The following is a 19,908-nucleotide window of genomic DNA, read 5'->3' as shown; positions in this document are numbered from 1 at the left end:
TGAGTCTGTGCAGGTCGTGCACTGCACAACTTCAGGGTGCCCCGGGAGCCACCTGAATGTGGAGGACACATCCTTGCAGCTGCGCAAGATGGAGAGCCTCTGGCACTAGCCTTTGCTGTAATGCAGAACCTGAAATGACTCTGGAAGGGAAAGTGCAATCCTTACCCAAAGCTGCTTCTCTTAAGAGGCACAAAGTCATAGGAAGGCTGGTCTGGCCATGGGGCAAGGAGGTATTTCTGACTAGGTTCTGATGGGGCCTGTTCTCTCCTGAGAATCCAGCCCTGATCAGGAGAAGTCTCATCGCATGCCATGGAGAGAGGTTGGCTGCAACTTGCCCTAATGGTGCACTTTCTGATGCTCTCTCTTTGGACACACATCTACTGAGGGTCAAGCAACCAACTGGACTTTCTGGAGATCTGGCACAATCTCTGCCTTTAAGGAGCATCCAATTTTATTGGAAAGAAATCAGAACATATTACGATTTAAAAAACAGACTGGGTTAGAAGTTTAGATTATACTTAAGTCCAAAATTGTCCAGTACAGACTGACCTTGTAGAGGGACACCAGGGAGGGGAGACTGCCTCTGGCTGGCCAAGGTGAGAGCTAGTGAAGAAGGAGGGCGAGGGCGGGTGCTGCCAGGAGTCTAAGGGCTGAAGCAGGAGGTGGTAGGAGACCTGGGGCAGGGGAAGGGGCATTCAGCAGGAGTCAGGGAGTCTCTCTCCTGCAGAGCTGAGGAGATGCCACCTGCATCCAGCATTTCAGTGAAGCTTCTTGTGTATTAACAATGGAGCTCAGAAAGAAGCAGGGACTCAGACGTGTGGATGGGTCTCACAGGAAGAGACAGAGGCACCCACAACTTCCAAACAGCTCTGGCCATCACCGTGTCCCCTCCTTTGTCTGGTGCTGAGATGCTGCGTGTGGAAGTTGGCCAGCTGAGAAGGGAGATGGTCGAGGAGGCGGGCAGGCTGCAGGTGGCTGGATAGGATGGCCTCCCTTACTCAGGTGAGCTACAGTGCAGTGGAGAGCCCCTTGAGCAGAGCCCCTTTGATTTACTGCAGTTGGAAAGCATCAAACATCAGTTGTATGAATTTTCCTTAGGAGTGTCCTCCCACAGATACATGGAGGACAGAGGAGGCAAAGTTTGATCTGCAAGAAAACTGATGCCGTAGTTGCATATGTAGAAAATTTTTGCTGTATTTGTCATTAGGTACAGCATTTAGTTGAAACAAGAGTTAGCAAAGAACAATCTCAGATGTCTTAATATTCCATAATAGTTCTTTACCTATTTTCTTATTCGTTTCCCCAAAGAGAAGATATTAAAATACTGATCCATATAAACACCTATGGGGGATAGGAGCCGAGGGATGAATAAGGGACTAAATGTGAGCAAATGGAGCTGTTGACACATGGAAATCCTTTTCAGGTGCACTGAAGAAAAACACTGCATCCTGGACACAGTGAATGCCACCATGCAGGCCTCTTTGAGGAAGGACCAAGGAGTCTTCAGTGCCTCAAGAGTTTTCTTTCACAGAGGGTCGATTAGTATGGGTCATCCATGCTGGAAAAAAAGCACAAGAGTATAAAATTACAAAAATTAAAATGTTAGTAGCAAAAGTCAATACTCATTAGTGGTAAGAAGAGGAAAAAGGAACTTATTTCAGCTGGAAATTTTAGGCAAGATGTGGACCATTTTAAGGCAAACAGGAAGAGTCCTAGAACAGCAGTTCTCATTTTCAGGTTAAAATATCAACTCTGATCGGTAGGTGGGTGGGGCCTGAGGTTCTACATCTCTAAGAAGCTCCCTAGTGATGCTCATGCTGCTGGTTCACCGACCACACCTGGACAAAGGCCTATGGTTCAACCCTTGTCTCTAGATCCACTAAGTTTGGAGCTAATTTCAAGCCAGGGAAGTGAAAGATAAAAAGCAACATGCTCAAATGGGAAGTTAAATCAGAGAAGATCAAAGCTCAGGAAGAGAATGGAGGTAACTCTAAATGCCTGATTATGGCGGGATAAGCCTTACAGAGATGTTGACCAATTTTGTTTTCTGAAATAAATGCCACATTTTTGTTGTGATACAACTCTCATTCTTGGAAAGGATGGGTGAAACCAAATTTGGTACATCTTAGCACCTTTCAAAGGAGAACTATATTCTGAGGCTCTGGTCTCATGATGAACTGTCAGGGTAAACCACAGTTCAGCAGCTGCAAACGTGCTCACCAAAAGAGATAAAAATGTTTCTGAAAACATGGGCCCACATGTGCCCTCCTCTGAGGTTGGCATCATATCTTCCTGTGTATCTTGGGTGTAGCTTTCACTCAGGTAGAATTTAGACACTAGAAACCAAATGAGGTGGCAAACAGAACCAGTTTGCAGAAGAGCCAAAATAACCAGCATGAATCGAAACCACAAATGCCCAGAGAGTGCTTCATTCACCACCCATAAGGTAACAGGAATGTGCACCAAGAACTATGAGAGTCAGCTCAAGACTTAAAAAATGACACACAGTGTATAGTGTGATCACTTCATTTTACTTTAGGTTTGTTCTGGAAACATGTCCTATCTTTTTCATCCACCCTTCCTCAGTGCCATCACACAATGGTTTAGTGTGAAAAAAATGTCACATTCTTGGAAGAGGAGGGCATCTTACCACTTGATTAACAACTTTAACCTGGGAATCCAGAGTCCCGAGTTCTAGAAGCACAAGAACATGCCCTCTGGACCCAGGTGCAGACCAGGCTCTGTTCTGCCATTTAGCCTAGTGACCTCAGGCTAGCTATTATAGCTCCCTGTGCCTGTCTCTTTACTGTCAGGGGGTATTAATAGTACCTTTTCCAAAGGCTTATAGGCAGTATTCATTCATTTTGTATGTAATTCTATCAGCAACATAGAATTAATATTTGATAAAAGTTTAACTCTGTCGCTAGCTCAAGGCCTATAGGAGAGTTATTTAATTATAAGCTCAGTGATGAATAGTTTGGACATTATGCTGACCAACATTCTTTACATATTTAAAATTCAGTGATTCTATGAATTAAGGTCACTGTGGTGAACAATGAAAGGTGTCCTAAGGCAGCTGTGCAGTTGTGAGGTTGTTCTAGAATATCTGGGGAAGCACTCAACACAGGGAGCCATTCTTTGCTCCCAGCCCCTCCTCCACAGCTCCTCAATAATACACAGGCTCCAGCCAGCTCCACTCACTAGCCCTGAGCATGATCTCATGCTTACATCACCATGTCATTGTTTATGTCATTTCCCTCCTTAATGTCTTCACAAGTCACTCCATAAATCCAAGCCTATCCGTCCATCAGGAAGCACCCAGGCTCCACCTTCTACACACGTTTTTTGTGTGATCACCAAGCCCACTGGTCTTTCATTTTTAAGATACAAAATTCAGTAGTCATTACTATACTATGCTTTGTATTCTTCTAATTTTTTCTATATTTCTGTCTTGACTGCCCAACTAGATAATAATAATCTCCCTGAGGTTAGGGACAAGGGATTACTCCTCTTGGTTGCTCAGTCAAGCTTAGCACTATTCCAACATGAAAGTGTTCAGTAAACAACTTTTAATTGAATCACTGTAAACATAATCGAACCCTTAAACCTAATATGGCAATTTGCTTAACTTGATAATTAACTTAATGTTAATACTCTGCCATCCAGCAACTCTTTTTGTCCCTCAAGGACATTAAAAAAAATTAGAATTGATCAGCTCCACCCAGTGGCAATTAAAACAGGTGGTTCCTGTGGCCAGAAAAAAGCTCTGGGTAGATTGCACCAGAAAAAAACTTTCACTCAGTGGGTGGGAGCATGAAAGAAATCTTTACATCTTGTGGGTTTCCTGCCACAGAGATAGGGAGGCCAGCCCCCAGAAGAGACCCCTTTCTTATCAAGATGCCTTCTACACAGTTGAAGACAAGATAGAGTCATCAAGCAGGAGAGAAGAGTCTCCATTGGCCTATGTTCCTGTCCAGTTAGCTCCACAACCCTCCTTCAGAGCCCGACTTTAAATACATAAACACATGCTCCACTCCCCTCCTCATCCCCATGACTCCTCAGCCCTTTGCCCTCTGACTTCATCTTGTGTCTGCACTGGGAACGCTCTCCCAGGGATGCCATGTTAGAGCCCCTGGAACCTTGCTCTTCTCCCAGCCACATGGAGACTATTTCCCCTTCCTTCTTCCCTAGATTTGTGACCCCCGAGTCTCCCTCCCCTTGCTTGGGCCCATCTCCTTCTCCTCCTTCCTTAGCTGACTTAGATACTGAGGCTCCTCTGGCTGCCACCCTCTCCCAGGTCCTCTCCCTTTCCCATGCTCCCACTGTCCCTGGGTTCCTGTGCACCCTCCTGTGATGGCCGTCACCTCCTGAAATGAGAGAACCCCCAAATCCATTCTCCTGCCCTTTGTGCTGGAGAGACCCAACACACTGTGGGTGACCCTCAGACACCTGAAGCTCAGCATGTACAAACCAGAGCTTGAGATCTTCACGTCCCAAATTGCTCCTTCTCTTATGTTCATGTCTCAGTGGTAAACACCACCCTCAGTAGTTCCCAGGTCGGACTCAGGCAGCCTCTTTGACTCTTCTGGCTCTCTCTCTCTCTGTGTCTCTCTGCCAATTACGCACCACATTCGGTTGATCCTACCTCTTGTCACCTCATGAACCCAGCCTCACTGTGGTTTCTCCAATTTGAAGATTTAAGATTTAAGACCAAACTAAAAAATATATATATAGATTGTTTCTTTGGAAAAACTATGTTTAGAATTCATGATCCCAATTTTTTTTTCTACATTTCTGAAGATCAGTGCTTATTAGATTTGCAATTTTCTACCCTTTTGTGTTAGACATTTGAGGCCCTGGGGTCTGGGGATGTATGTTTTTCCTAAGGTCTGGGGTATATTAGTTGCTCAAAAAGTATTTATGGAATGGAGTGTTTCTCAGAGATTGTATGTATTCTCCATATGTGTTCAGATAGGACAAGAAAAAACACAACATTATGCTTCTAACCCTTAAAGAAATTTCAGGGATGATCATGAAAACACCCTTCCTAAAAAAATATTACTTATACATTTATTCATTCTGCTGCACTAGTACAAAAAAAAAACAAACAAACAGATTTCAAGGGAGGCTATGATTTGGCACTGTATCTGGAAATTTTATACGTGAGAAACCCCCTCCATTTAAATAACTAGTATGGGGTCAGTGTGACTAGCTATAACAGGAAGTATTTGAAGAGAAGAAGAGTACAGATATGGAAACTTCTCGTTGATAAGACTTACCATTTCTGAGATTTCTTGCCTAAAAAAAAAATAGAAAAAAAAATGGCATTAACAAAAAGTAGACAATTTCAATTTTTTGAACTAAGGGAGAGGGGATATGTTCCAACCCTCACAAATGCCTGTTGAGGCCTACCATGCATTTGTTAGGGGGACCTCCATGTGTGACGGGAGGGACTTGAGGCTCTGGCTTGATGCTCTAATTCAAACCGTGGCAGATTCTCAAACAGCAGGCTTCTTCCCAAAGGGGTATGGCTGCTGATACTGTAAGAATATGTGCCATTGTATCTCAGCCTCTTCCCAGTGGGATGCACTAGAGACTTTCACTAGGAATTGCATCAAAGTGTCTTGAGTAGCTGACGTTTTTACCCTATAAACACAGTGACTGTGGTTGTGATCCTTCTTTTGATTTCCTGCAAGGAAATCTGGGGCCAGAGCCAAGATCCTCTCTTCTCAAGTATATAGGATTTTATGACACACAGTTTTGTGTCCTAACTTAACCCTCGGTTCCCAATCTTTTTAGCTAATTTTATTTGCTATGTTGGATGCATTTTGTCAACTGTCTTATATGCTTTTGGAAAAAAGCAGAATATAAATAAGCAAATTAATGAGTGATCTACAGAGCTGGGGTCTGGAGGAAATCAAGCAAAAGAAAAAGAAACAGTGAGCTCCTGGAAGAGACAGAATCATGAGGGTGGGGCTGCACGTTTCAGTGGCTGTAAACTGGCACACTAGAGGCACCCCACCCAGGTGCAAGCCCTATTTTGCCACCTGTGTGTAGCGTGGTGTTTTGAACTCCTTCTCTGTAAGCCACAATTTCTTCATCTGTAAAAGGGGGACAATGATTGCTGCTTCCTCAGCAGCAGTTATGCTGGTCCAAAGCGTCCAGGCCAGGGCTTACCACAGACAGTGCTCACCTACTGTTTTAATCCTTTCAAGCGTCAGGAATTATGACTTTAAATCCTTTCTGCCAAAATCAGCCTGATGATGACATGGGCCAAATTCACTTGATCAGGGAGAATCAAGTCTGAATTCACTTTAGGTTCCATTTGTTTATCTTCATAGAAATATATATTTTTTTCTTTTAGGAACAGTAAATCAACAAGAGATGACAAAAAAATCTGTTCCTATTGAGAAGGTTTCTATTTGAAGAAAAGGGAACTAAGGGGCCATATGTTCAGTTTCATGCCCTGTCCTAACCCTGCATGTTGGTTCAGATGGAAAATTCAACTGAGAAATGAACAGTCTTATGAATCTGAAGGCTAGTTCTTTTGGGGAACATATCTGGATGGGAGTCTGACCTCTGACCCTAAACCCTGCTAAGAGATTTTGGAGATTTGGTCTAAAAAAATCATTGCCTCTATTTCTTCTTTGCCAAGAGGCTAGTGGTTGTGACTTCTCAGGAATGATGGTGTCAGGAGCAGTGTGTCTGGATGAGCCCTACAAAGCACTTCCCTCCTTGTGTACAGGAAAAGAGAGCTACAGTCTGGATACCAAGACTCCTAGGGAGGGGCAGTGCAAGGTTTAGAGCATCCAACTAAGAAGGACAGGGATCACTTCCTTGGCCAGCATACTCTAAATTGTCATTTGTCCTCATCTTCAGATTTCTGAATCCAACAAAAATTAGAAAATTCTTGGAAGACTAAATATACATATATACACAGAGATTATTTTTACTTTTATCCTTGTAAATGCATTAATTAAAGGTCTGTGAATTGAGGCTAGGGACATAGCTACCATTTATAACATTGTCTCTATAATATCCTTCATGTTTTAAAGAACCAACTTACAATTAAAACTTTGGAAGAGAAAGCCACTTATATGAAAGTCAGAGATCCTGGTAGAAGATTCACAAATGGAGACATCTACATGTCGCATTAACTCTGACTTCCCACAGAGTCAGGGATCTCTGGGGCTCTGGCTCTTGGTGGCATAACTGTAACTAGCCTAAGTGCCCGTTATATGTTTCCTGTTTGCCCCACACTGATTCCCACAGCAGGGGCATGCAGTTTTCAAGTTATCAGATTGAGATCTTGTACAGAAATGACTCCCAGGTAAAAAACGTAAAAAACAATCCTACTGCCTTTCTCACCTACTCATACAAGAGTCTTAGCCAGCTCACCCCTCGTGAAAAACACATGACCTTGATTCTATTCTTTGAATTTCGGGCTAAAAGCTAAGAATTTGGAGACAAGCATCCTCCTTATAAAGGTGACTTTCAGCCCCAAAGACCTTAAAGTTCCACATCCAGGGCAGGGCACATCCCAGGGCAGGGCACAGGTGTAACTAACATTCTATTCTCCAGCCCCTGGCTCTGCCCTCATCACCCAAGGCAGGAAGAAAGAAAGGACAGTGAGGTCAGGCTTGGACATCTCCATGGAAGGAATGGTCACTGGTGACAGGCAGCTGTCACTCTTCTTTCCCCAAGTACTGAGGGAATGTGATGGTGGAATCCAGTCCCCTGGAATTCACAGCAGCAGGGAGGACACTGTGACTGCTCAGTGCTCTCAGGTTTTAGCTACTGAGGTTCTTCCTCCCAGGTTGTGCCCCCTCCATGTCTTTCAAGTTGGTGAGAAAATGAATCTGGCATCTCCTTAACTGTGGATGAAAGATTGGATCAGAGTGCAGGACCAGGGACTGGAGGAGAAGATTCCTTGAATTGCCACTGTGCATGGCATCCCACATCCAGGGACAGAACACATGCTGCCTTATTGGAAGGAAGGGAAACTTAAATGTGAACCCATTGATGCCACAGAGAGTTAGCACAGAGGAGTTGGTCTGCACTTGCTTTGAGGCTGTCCATGGCCACTGAACTTGAAACAGGTATATCTTAAAAGCTGCCCAGTGCCTGTGAGTTGTAGCTGTGAATGGTTCTGCCAAAGGAGTCGGCCACATGTGGCAGTGCACACCAAGGCCTGCTGCAGACTCTTGCCCACCTTCAGGGGTGGGCCCTGCAGGGGGCAACGGGGAGTGACACTGTGTGCCTCTCTGCTGGTGTTCCACTCTGAGTCCAGGAAGCAGACAGTAGCTGCTCAGGGCAGTCCTGCTCTGCCTTCTCTCCAGCCCAGGCTGGAGGTCGGTGCGCATGGAGTTATTGGTTACAGCTGTGGCCTTCCTTGGTGATAGACAGCAGGGAGAGGATAGGGGGTTTCCCCAGGGACAGTCCAGAAACAGACAGGACTGGGACTCTTCAAGAAGTCAGGCTTTTGAGAGCAGCACCTGAAAACCTTAGTGGATGTTAGGTTCACTTCCCAGTGAAACTGTAAAACTGAAATCAGAGGCATGTAGGTGCTTAGAGGACAGAGATTATGCCTCCTTTTCTCACAATTAAATAAGAGTAAACATCTCAGTTAGTTGTTATCCCCCTAGCAAGATGTCTACAAGATAACAGGCATTTTCAAAATTTGCCTAATGCAAAGCAAGTCAGCCAGCCTGCTTTAATGGAGGTGTGTCCTGGGTTGATTGTCTATAGAACTTTAAGCTTGGCATCCTGCTTCAAGTGAATCTAATACACTCAATTTCCTGTGAGGCTCTTTTTTCCTTTTTTCTCTTTAAATCTGTTATTTTCATAAGCATTTAAATTCACATACCTTTTCTTAATCGCCTTGCCAACCAAATGATAAATGCCAACCCAGAGAATGCAGTGACTATGACTGCCACAGGTATGAAGAGGGGATTATAGTCACCTTCCTTTATCATGGAGAAACTTCTGTCTGATTCTGAAACAGAAGGCAGGAAGGCACACATGAGATCATAGCATCATTTCCTTGGTGCAGCTCCTAATTCTTGACATTTTCCCTCCTGGCTTCCCGTTACAGGCCCTTGATGGCCATGACAAATCTGATGCAGAGGAAAGCCCCCCAGGAGTCTACCTGGAGAAGGGAAATTTAAACGTCAATCAATTGATTGACAGAGGAGTTGGTCTGAAACAGACTGGTCCAGCCTTTAGCCTAGTGCCTAGAGATTCTCTGTCGCCTGATGGGTGTTTGGTAGAATTCCTGGGAATGTCTACAAAATCTTGGCAAGAAAAGGTTATCATTGTATTGAGCTTTGTTCAATGGTTGGACCTCAGACACAGAGAAGATCTACAAAGTCAGATACAGCTTCAGGAAAAAGAGAAGCCAATGATTGACCTGGGAAACTTGTCAAAGGAAACGACTAGTGTTTTTACTTTAAAGCACACGTGTAATCGTAAGCACTAGAGGTTATTCACCAAGACCTGCACTGATCCATCAAGTGATGTAGGCCTACCACCTCCCTCCACTTCCTTCCCCAACAAGGAAAAGGACTCAGTTACACATCCTTTGTGAATATAAACTCAGTCCATTTGCAGTTTCATTTTTATTGAGAAAGTTCCAATGTGAGAAACCTGCCTTGGATACCTCCTGATGAAGGAAGCTACCTCCCATGTTGGCACAGGGTCCAACTGGGGCCCTTGATCCTCTAGCTGCTTTGCTGAGCACTCACACAATGCCTCCACCCGACTCTCAAATACAGGATGCTGAGAGGCTGAAGTTCCCAGAGGTACCAAACAGGCACCTGTTGGCTTGAGGAAGATGAGGGAATGGATGCTAGCCAGGCTGCAAAGCAAACGTACCCGACAACCTGAGGCTCAGAGGCCTTCTTGCCACTCTCTGCTGCCTGCCCCACTGCACTCCAGACACACAGAGGTTGGCTTCTCTAGTGACTTCTACAGACCCCAACCCAGGAGGCCCTCTGTAGCCTGTGCAGATGGCATGTGGGGCAGACCTTATGGCCATCCTCTCATATGCTAATTTAATGTGCCTTTGATCCAGCAAGTGTTGCTGGCACCTGTCAGGTGGAGGAGAGAGGAAGGTGAAGAAGACAGTCCTTCTCTTGCTCAGACTTGGGAGACATCAGCTGAGGGGCAAGTGAGAAGAATCCATGATTTGGGGAATTAGGTGGCCACGGATGACCTCTGAGGAGGCATTTCAAGGGACTAACAGAGAAGAGAAGTCAGATAGCAGAGGAAAAGAACAATGGAGAAGAGCTAAGTCACAGAGACAGCGGGTTAGATTTTAAAAGTTCAGACAGGAAGTGCTGAGAATGAAAAACAGAAATGGCTGTCACTAGAGGAGGAGACAAGGACAGCCAAGCATTTTATAGTAGTTAATGCATACAAACTTGTATTGTACAAAATGAAGCGTCAAGTTTAGTAGATGTGTCCCACCGTCTGTGTGTCCATCAGCCCCATCTTCAAGTCTTCTGTGTATTGGGCGAACTTACGTTGACATATTGGTTGAGGGCTGGACCAGATTCCAGAGGATCCACAAACAGTTCTCTTCTCCCCAATTAGCTCGGTTCCCTCTGAGCAGCTGAAGGTGCACGTGGAGGTAAAACTGAAGTTGGCCAGAGGGTGAGTGCAGTCCATGGACCCCAAGTCAGGTGCTGTCAGAGGCTCACACTGAATCACTTCAATGGAAAAGACAGAACAGAAGAACTCAAGATAGTACTTCGGAGCAGAGAACTCTCCCTTGATCAAAGATTTTTAGCCAAAGCTGTCTGACCTAAGATGGGACCATCCACAGGCATATAGCAGTCCTCATTTCTAGATGTTACTTCTGGTGATGCTTCCAGACTTTATCTTCTTGGAATGATGATGAGTGGTAGGTTGGGGGTGAAGCCCCAGCAGCCCTGATGAAGCAGCAGGGCACACACCTTGCCTAACAGCACCCTGGAGTATTCTCACAAATGTGCAGAATCTCCACCTTCTCTCCTGTTGTAGAGCTCACCCAGGAAGCTTTGAAAAACATCCCAACTCTACAATCCCAATTCTGTAAAATTTGGTAGATTAGACAATTTAGTTCTAGGATTTTGATAAAGGATTTTAATGTTTCTTTTGATAATTGAACTACTTAAACTAGTGATTCAGAAGGATAAATGTAGAAAATGTCATCAGAACTTCCCATGTGCAGACAAGCACTAATAATCTCCCATGTGGGGATAATCTTTTCAGTTAAAAAGGAAAATAAAAAACCCTTAATTTCAAATGTAAAATGATGAAGAGATTGGTTTGTTTTTCAAAGAACTTATTCTCCTGTGAGTTCAAGGATGGGAAACATAAAGATAATCTTAAGAAACACCAAATTAAAAAATCAAGAAAGAATTCCACCGTGGGACGAAAATTCTTTGATGTTAAGTAGGACACCAACTAGTAGATATCATTGACAGGAGAGGAACAAAATTTATTCCTCAGCAACACTGCTCATGCCATGGCAATGAGGAAAATAAAAAATACAATATCGCTGTGTTGTATTGCTCTAAACAGGATATATAGTGTTAGATGATTGTAGAGACCATATTTTCGTTTGGGGGGATTATTTTTAATTTTAGTAAGAATAACCCCTTAGAAAAGCTTCACAGCACAATCCAAGGTTACAGCACACTCTTAAAGAGGATGCAGATTTCTTAGCAAGTCTCTGCTACATCTTCTCAGACTGTAAACCCAGGAGAACCATGGCCAAACCTGGAGTTACTCACCATGACAGGTTGGTTCCAGAGATGACCAGTTTCCCAAAGGGCCACAGTGTGTTTCCTCCATCCCATTTAGGTTTGTTCCCTCAGAGCAGTTGAAGGCACACTGCGATCCGAAGCTGAAGGCTCCCAAAGGGTGAGTGCAGTCCATGCTGCCCAGCTCTGGGGCCTCCAAAGCCTCACACTGGACCACTTCAGTAAGGAAGAGACAGTGTTGGGAAGGGTTAAGAGGGCCTGATTTGATTCGTACCACTGCCATTTAATAGCCATGTGTCTGTCTTAGAGTCCAAAGAAATATTTCTGAAAGAAATGGTCCCTGAACTATGTATTCAAAATGAACTGTTGTGTTGGCCATTTATGAAATGATAGACAGGGTCATGAGCAGAGTCAGTGAGATAAAAAGCCCGTTTGGTAAGTGGAGAACAAGTATTTTGATGTTACTAGCAAGAAGATAATGATGTGAGATGAGTCTAGGAAGAAAGATAGGACTTAACGAGGATCTCTTATATATCAAGGATTACTCTAGGCCTTGAGAGGCTTAAATTTCATCCTGTAGGAGAAATGTTAGGCACAAATATAAGGGTAGCTGGTCACATGTGGGCTGTTTGATTACTTTTAATTGTCTACCTGCCTGTGGTACATTTGAGGAGAGCTAATTTAAAGTTGGAGAGCTCATCTAGTAGACTACTGCAATCATTTAGGAGAAAAACATGTGGGCAATGATATAAGAGTTGACAGGAGACATATTGGAAGTTTATAAGTCCTGCATATTAGTGTGCATTACCTTGCATCAAACATTGGGGGAGGTGAGAGTCTCACAGTGTCCATGTACACAGTGGTTTCATGTTCCAGCTCTAGAACATGGTTTATCTCACACTGAGGTAAAAGTTAAAGAAAGGGAAGCCAGCTGGGACAGTGGACTTTATAGGCTTTTGGACATCCCAAAAGAAATCCTTAGCATATTTGGAGTTGAGGGCTAGAGACAGATTTCTCAGTTCAAAAACCAGATAGACTTGTGGGTCAACAAAAGTCACTAAGTTTGACCAAAGGGAACATGCAGAGTCAGAAGCACCACAGGAAAAAAGACAGAAGTTGAGAAATAATAACAGAAGTTGAGCTGGGATTATTGCTTATGTAGGAACCCGAAGAATGATATTCAGTGGAACAGAAAGATTGACATAATGGAAAGCAAGACAAAAACAAAACAAAACAAAAACCTACAATTTTTTAAAGTGGGGGAATGGGAATACACTTACATAAGGTTTAAAAAATAAAGTTCCAGATGAGGAGTAAAATTTTAGGTAGCAGTCCTGGCTCAGAGATTAAGAAAAATGAGTTGGATTTATTCCAGTTAGTTGACTTCTGAATCCACTTTGGCTTTAAGTCATATTCTTTACAAATATTGCTTTTGTCAATAATTTTCTATTCTATACATCAGACACTTAAAACTTATTCTGAAACTACCAACATCAGTCAAAGTATCACGTGTCTCCTTCAGTAGTAGGTGACAGGGTCAAGGCCTGGCTTTAACCTGGGTGTTCCCTCCTTTCCATTTCCACCTCCTTGCCTCTGAGTGACTGACAAAGACCAGGAAGAGCCTCTCCATCGCCCACCATGTGCTTCCGGGTTAACTGCCCACTTGCCGGGGAAGACTAAGGAGCCGCTCACTGCAGATAAGGCTGGGCTCCTTCACCAGCAGCTCCAGGTCCTGGGCTCACTGCAGCTTGTCTCCCTCACACTCAATTGTGAACAGATAAGATTTCCCTTAACTAACCAAAAATCCTTTAAGGGAAGGTTTTATGACAGATCTTCCATTTGTTCTCCTGAAATACTTAGCCCAAGTGAACATGGAGAATTTGCTGATTCACATCTCTGACATATGCTATGTATCATCATGAACTTTTCTCCTGGCTTTCCCTGTCATCACTTTATAAAAAAGTGAGATTGCCTTCTGTGTAACTCTCTCCTAAGGGTAAACTGTACAGTTTCTTTCAGACTTTAGATTCCAATTAATCCATCAAGCGCATCAGATCGTGAGCTCCCTGAGAGCAGGAATCAACCCTCACCTGACCCCTTACTGTAGAGCTCAATGCTTGCACTCCACACCTGGTTTCTTATGGTAATCAGAAACACTTTATGTTCTAGGAGTGGTGGCCCAAGCCTCTAATACCAGATTCTGGAGACAGAGGCAGGAAGACTGCAAGTTTAAAGCCAGTACAGCAATTTAGTAAGACCCTCAGCAACTTAGTAAGAGACCCTGTCTTAAACAAACAAACAAACAAAACCCTGGGGATGTAGCTCAGTGAAAAACTGTCCTTGGGGTCAATCCCCACTACAAAAACAAAACAAAACCACTTCACACTGCCTTGTGAAACCTTTGCAGTAAATGCATTGCAAAAGCATAACTTCTGATCACAACTTCCCATTTCTCAGAATGGCTAGTATCATTTCGTCCCAACCAACTCCCATCATAAGCTACAGTGAGTCTTGTTACTTGCAAAGGAGTGAAGGGGCTTACCAAACTGACACTGGGGCCCATAGTGTCCAGCATCACAGTTACAGGTGTAATTGTTGATGGTTTCCACGCATTCTCCGTGGCCACTGCATGACCAAGGCTGGCAAGAAGCTTTAAGAGGGTCAGAGAAACAGTGTCTCAATTGATTGCCTTTTAGGATTAATAGATATTTCTTTAGTCATAGGAAACTGTTTATCCCACACTATTTTAATAAGCAGAAAAGGTTTATTTATATGTTCAAAGCACTTTTGCATAAAAATCACATGCTAAAATTTCAGTTTATAAAATATGCTAGGCATACAGCCCAGGACACATGTGTGCTTTTAAAGTCAACTTGCTGAGAGTAACATGCTGACACCTGGGGAGATGTTGCTTAGGCTGCTTACACTGAAACTCTTGAAATGGCTGGCTTTCAGTGCAATGATGGGTAAATGAAGGCTGGGCCTCACCCACCTCTGCACTGTGCTTGGAGTCCTTCCTTATGGGAAGCACTAAGATAAAAAGTCCAAATTTCTAAAGGAGCAGAGATTCCAGTTTACGAGGAACCAAATGAACCATGTTTCAGTGATAAAATCCTAAAAGCCGGCTTGGAAAAATCCTGGCTGGGCTGGAACTGTTGTAATACCCACCCAACAAGCCTGTGTAGTGTTGTGCCAGGAGGTCACGGAGGCAGCTTTCAGCCCAGGCTCCTGCTTTACAAGGAGGACACAGGCCAGGTGAGCCCAGCTCTCAGCCAGCCCTGCTCTTGGTGTCCACTTCCTGCCCTCCATCAGGGGCCCTGGCTGTCTAACTCCTCCTCCCTGCCTCCCATATAATGTACTTAGCACCTGGATGGGACGGGAATTAGGGGTATGGGTGTGGGGTGTAGGAACCAGCTTCACACACCAGAAATGCTCAGCAGTGACCTGGTCCATGCCTAGTTGGGGGACAGGAAGCAGATCAGAGTGAGACAGCTCCTGCTCCCCTTCCCAGCACTCCCATGGGGTAGGTCTGATTATTCTAGCTCAGGTCTTCCTCGTGGCCTGGTCTCCCACCTGTGTAGCAGAGGGCTGCCTTTCGTTTGTGGCAGGCATCGTCATTCCATTTGCCTGAGTCTTTTGTCCTCTTGATGTAGATCTCCACGCAGTCCTCTTTGGATTTCTTGTTGTTGGGCTCCCCAGTTCCCCAGTTCTCTGCTTCTTCAGTGAGAGGCTTGTTGGTTCCCACCCATGTCCATATGTTTCCTATCTTCCGGATTCCTATCCAGTAGTAAAAACGGTTGAAGGGCACCATCTTCTCCAGGTACTCAATTTCTCCCTTATTTTGTATGGCAACTAAATCTGTGTAATTTTCTCGGCAGAAGTTTCTAGCACTTTGCCAGTTCATGAGTTTTTCAGAATAGTGGTAGGTCCAACAGTCAGTTCCATGATGTGCCAGGAATTCTGAAAGACAGAGCAGGAAGCATGTCTACTCAGAGTGTTTCAGCTGAGAAGAGCCCAGCTCTTGTCTCCAGGCTGAGCTGCCACTCAGAGAGGAGGAGCTGAGGGCCCAGGAGAGTAAGTGACCGCTCAGTATCAAGCCCTAGTTGTTAGCAGATGGGAAGCAGAACCAAGATCTCTACTTGAACATGGGATATCTTCCTCGTGGCATTGTTTTATATGAACACAATGGCTTCTAGGTCTATTTTTGTAAAATGTGTTTTTTTTCTCAAAATTCCTTTATGTGAAATTTAACTAGCTTTTTAGAAATTCAAATTTCATTTTCTTATTATCAATCATTTAAAGTTAATATGACATATAACCAATATCATATAATTAATATTTACAGTCTATTATTTTATCCTGGGATGAACCCATTTTCTCCTTTCTCCTAAATGAGAAGCAAAATTAGGACAGAAAGAACCTTGACATATTTTCCTGTACTTTCTTTCATTTCCAAAAAAACCTTTTTAAAAAAAAAAACAGGGAAAGCTTGTTGTGGTCCAAGACATATAGACCTAATCACATAGTAATAAAGGCTAATTTACAAACCCAATTATGTAGAATTGTGAAATTGATCATATCAGTTTCTCTATGCAGAGTGACTCAGCTGTTGGTGTTTAATAAACATATGGATGCTTCAAATAGGAGGGCCTTGAAGAAACGAAATTAAACACACAGTAGACCCCGCCCCGTGATGTGCACCATTCTAAGCATGGCAGGATCTATGAGAAATGCGACTTTTTAGGAAAGTAAACCCCCCACAGCTTTCAGCCTACATGGAGTTGTCTTTGGGAGGGCGACTATATTGGAGAAACACCAGTACAGCTTAGGGCCAGTTCTCACGGCCTCCCAAGGGTTCTGGGCAAGGAAGGACAGGGGAAAAGGAAATGTAATTAATCTTGGTCAAACATGTCAGAGATGATCAGAGAACTAGGACATAGATGACCAATGGGAAAGAGCACCTGTGGTGACCTCTGAACTGGTTTGGGAGGAGTCACTCCACTGCAATGCCTGTTCTACCATGGGAGAGGCTGCTGTAGCCACTCTACAAATAGTGTCTATATGTTGTGGCAACTCAAAGGGCTCTTGAAAAATGAGAGGAACACGGGGCTCCCTGAGTTGCCAGGTGGCCAGGTGTATGCAGTCAGATGTGCTTGGTTGATCAAAGCCGAAAGTTCAGGTGAGGGAGGAAGAAGACATTTATGTACTTGGAATGGGGAAGGGTCCCAGCTATGGCTGGAGCATCTTGAGACTCACTGAAACTTTGTAACATCACTGAGAGGAGGACCATAAAGGGGACCTAAGTCCCCTGCCCTGAAGGAGTTCACATTGGAACTGCAGAAATTGATTTGAAGTACACTGACATATTAACAGAAAAGCCAGTGCTAAATAATGGTGCAGTGTCTTACTACAGATTTCCTATTTAACCTTATTCCTTTTCCATTGAAAGTTTCTTTGGGGATTGTCGGGATTTGGAGTCTGCAGTACAGGCTTTGGCAGACAAGATTGGGGTTAGAGGTTCCTGGAGAAGTACCGAGGGCTTGAGGAAGAAGAGAGAGGTCACAGAGGGATGGAATTGGTAACAATTTTCCCTGCATCTATGCACACTCAGTGGACATTTGAGAAAATGAACATAAATTAAAAGGCTTAGCAATGTGTGGCTGTCACAACATACCCCAGCAGAGCACTGTCCAGATCCACAACTTGGTGATCCACAAGCCCCTCTGTACACTCTGACATTTCCTTGGAAATATCTGCAATAAAATACAGGACAATTTAGATTGGAGACAGGTTTAAAGCACCTGGGAGGGGGGAGGTACCTGCAACTTTCTGAAAGTTCCAGATAAAACACACAAATGCACAAACCCTGTCCCCCATCAGAGGTTTCCCAGACAAGGGAGAAAAAGTCACATCAAATCAACCCAAACCTCCTGCAGTTTTGTTCCATTTTGATTTCATGTTTCAGTCTCAAATTGCTGATCATCATTGCTCTGATGCTTTTCTATATCCCAGTAATTTTTGTGCCTGCTTGTCTATGGAGCTTTCAGGTCAAATTACTGAATATTTGTATATTTGTTAAGTCTTCCTTGGTGCTTAATGACCTTTGGTGTTTAGATCGACTGCTGTCTTCTCACACTTGATCATGATCAGTCAATGCTTCAAATACCTAAGAGAATTACATAACCAGACTCCAGAGAAGCAAAGCAGTTCATTTTCTTTTTTAAATAAGAAATAAATTTTTGAGAACTGAATGACAGCATCCCAGGTTCTCTGCAGCCCTGAGGGCCATGTTTTCTGCAGAGGACACCTCTCTGGCAGCACCATGTTTCACTGCCCAAGCACCACTTCCCTCTCACCAGAGACTCTCAGGGGAGGACATCGGCCACCTGACACCCTAGGATCACATTCTGAGACTGAGAGCATTTTGGGTTTCTGCATGTTAAAAACCAAAAATGAAATGGCTTGTTTCTTGTCCCATGCCCCCTGCCCCTCCAGCCCCAGGAGAGTTTCTCTGCGTGTCTAGAATCTCTGGGCCAAAGGCTCACCATGGCTTTGCTGGCTCCTTCTCTGGGTCCACAGCCTTCAGCCTCTGCACTCAGCACCTGGGCTCTCTGGGTCCTTGTGGAGGGAGCCTGCTTGCTCCAGGGGAGGGCTCTGAGTGTCACCAGCAGGGCTCTCTCCACCCAGTCTCATATCCTCCTCCCTCCTCCCTCCCCTTCCTCCTCTTCTTCTCTCACCTCTTCCCCCACCCCTTTCCTTAGCTGGCCTCTGCCCCTCTCCCTGGGAACAGTGAGGTGTTGTGGTTGGATTCTCCTTCCTCTCCCACTTCCATCTTCCTCCCTCTCTCCCTTGTCCTGTGCTTCCTTCCTTCCCTTCTGCTGCCCCCCTTTATTGTTCTCATGCTGTTGTCTTCTTCCTCCTCCTCCTCCTCCTCCTCCTCCTCCTCCTCCTCCTCCCTCCTCTCTCTCCTTATTAATGCTAGACTAACTCCTGACTATCCGTTGTAGGTGGTCCTTGTAATGCCACAATTCAGAATTCTATCTCAGACAATTTAAGGTGTCTGTCACAGGTCAGTAGAGCTGCCTGATCCACTTGATTAAATCCAGTTCCTTCTCCTCCTTTCCTTGCTCGCCGCCTAGTGGACGAGCTTGTGAATGGCACCCCCTGAAATGAATCACTTTTGTCCTAGGAGGTTTGGGGTCCCAAGAGTATTTTATATTTCTGACGTATAAAATGTGAAGGAAATAAGACTGCATATGGAGTTAGAACTCAGATGAAAGACAATTAAAAAGAAGAGTCACTGACATCAGATTTGCATTTTAAGAAAGATAACGACCATGGGCTATAGAAATCAGTACTCCATATTAATTACCTTATTAAATTTTTATAAACATAGTATTCTGTGAGAAACTTTAGTATTTCCCATTTTAAAGAGTATCAAAGAGAGTAAAAAAGTTGCTCAGAATATATCTGGTGAGAGTCACAATTGGAGTTTGGAACTGGGCCATCAGTTGAACCTGGTGCCCTTGACCACTAAGCTGAGCTTCCAACAAGACTTTGAGGACATGTGAAAGTGGGGACAATATGGAGTCGAGGAGTCCTGTGAAATGTCAAAATGAAAGGTCTCCAAGTCCTCTCCTCCAGCTGCTCTGCAGCTTGAGCCAGTCAGGCCTACACCACACCAGTTAACAGTTCATCATGAACTTTTCTCCTGGCTTTCCCTGTCATCACTAGCCAACACTTCACTAATGGTGGAAGTTTTTCGTACCCTTGGCACTGAATATTCAAGCAGAAAAAATAGTGTTATTGGAACTCATAAGCCCTGTAACCCTGGAGGAAAAGCTAGTCCTCAGGAGTGGTAGTAGAGGAAGCAGGCAGGTACCTCCAAGCCAGGGAGAGTGGCAAGAAATCCCTTTGCTTCCCTCCTCTTACTCCCTGGTTTCTTTCAGGAACCTCTTAGCCAAGCCTATTGCAAACCAACCCACAGTGATGAAATGTCACAATGTACGGGGTCAGCCATGTGGAGGAGAGCATAGAAGGGAGAGGGTGGATGGGGGCAGGGTAGATGAGAGTGAAAGGGCATGAGGTGAGAAGCCTTGTCCTCTTCTGCTCAAAGCCCTCCAGGGGCTTCCTACCCCACTCAGAGCAAAATCTTAAGTCC

The 19,908-nt window shown here is 44.3% G+C and overlaps 1 protein-coding gene across 1 annotated transcript; it reads right to left on the bottom strand.

The window, feature by feature from the left end:
* Positions 1-491: 491 nt before the first annotated feature.
* On the bottom strand, positions 492-18,434 carry LOC308652057 (L-selectin-like). Its single transcript, XM_081299755.1, has 9 exons — positions 18,293-18,434; positions 17,422-17,500; positions 15,321-15,707; positions 14,290-14,397; positions 11,778-11,963; positions 10,524-10,709; positions 8,867-8,995; positions 5,280-5,298; positions 492-1,558 (listed from the first exon to the last, which is right to left on the bottom strand). The coding sequence occupies exons 1-9, from the start codon at positions 18,293-18,295 to the stop codon at positions 1,540-1,542; spliced, it is 1,116 nt and encodes a 371-aa protein (XP_081155881.1). The 5' UTR covers positions 18,296-18,434; the 3' UTR covers positions 492-1,539.
* Between the last annotated feature and the right edge of the window lie 1,474 nt (positions 18,435-19,908).

Source organism: Spermophilus citellus (genome assembly GCF_964194105.1).
Source record: "Spermophilus citellus genome assembly, chromosome: 6".
Classification (NCBI taxonomy): Eukaryota; Metazoa; Chordata; class Mammalia; order Rodentia; family Sciuridae; genus Spermophilus; species Spermophilus citellus.
This window is presented reverse-complemented; position numbering and strand designations above follow the sequence as displayed.

Coding starts and splice junctions, on each gene's coding strand:
- LOC308652057 (XM_081299755.1), bottom strand. Junction 11,964..14,289: donor TGGGCCCCAGTGTCAGTTTG/GTAAGCCCCTTC, acceptor TCCTTACTGAAG/TGGTCCAGTGTGAGGCTTTG. Junction 8,996..10,523: donor CCCTCAACCAATATGTCAAC/GTAAGTTCGCCC, acceptor CTTCTGTTTCAG/AATCAGACAGAAGTTTCTCC.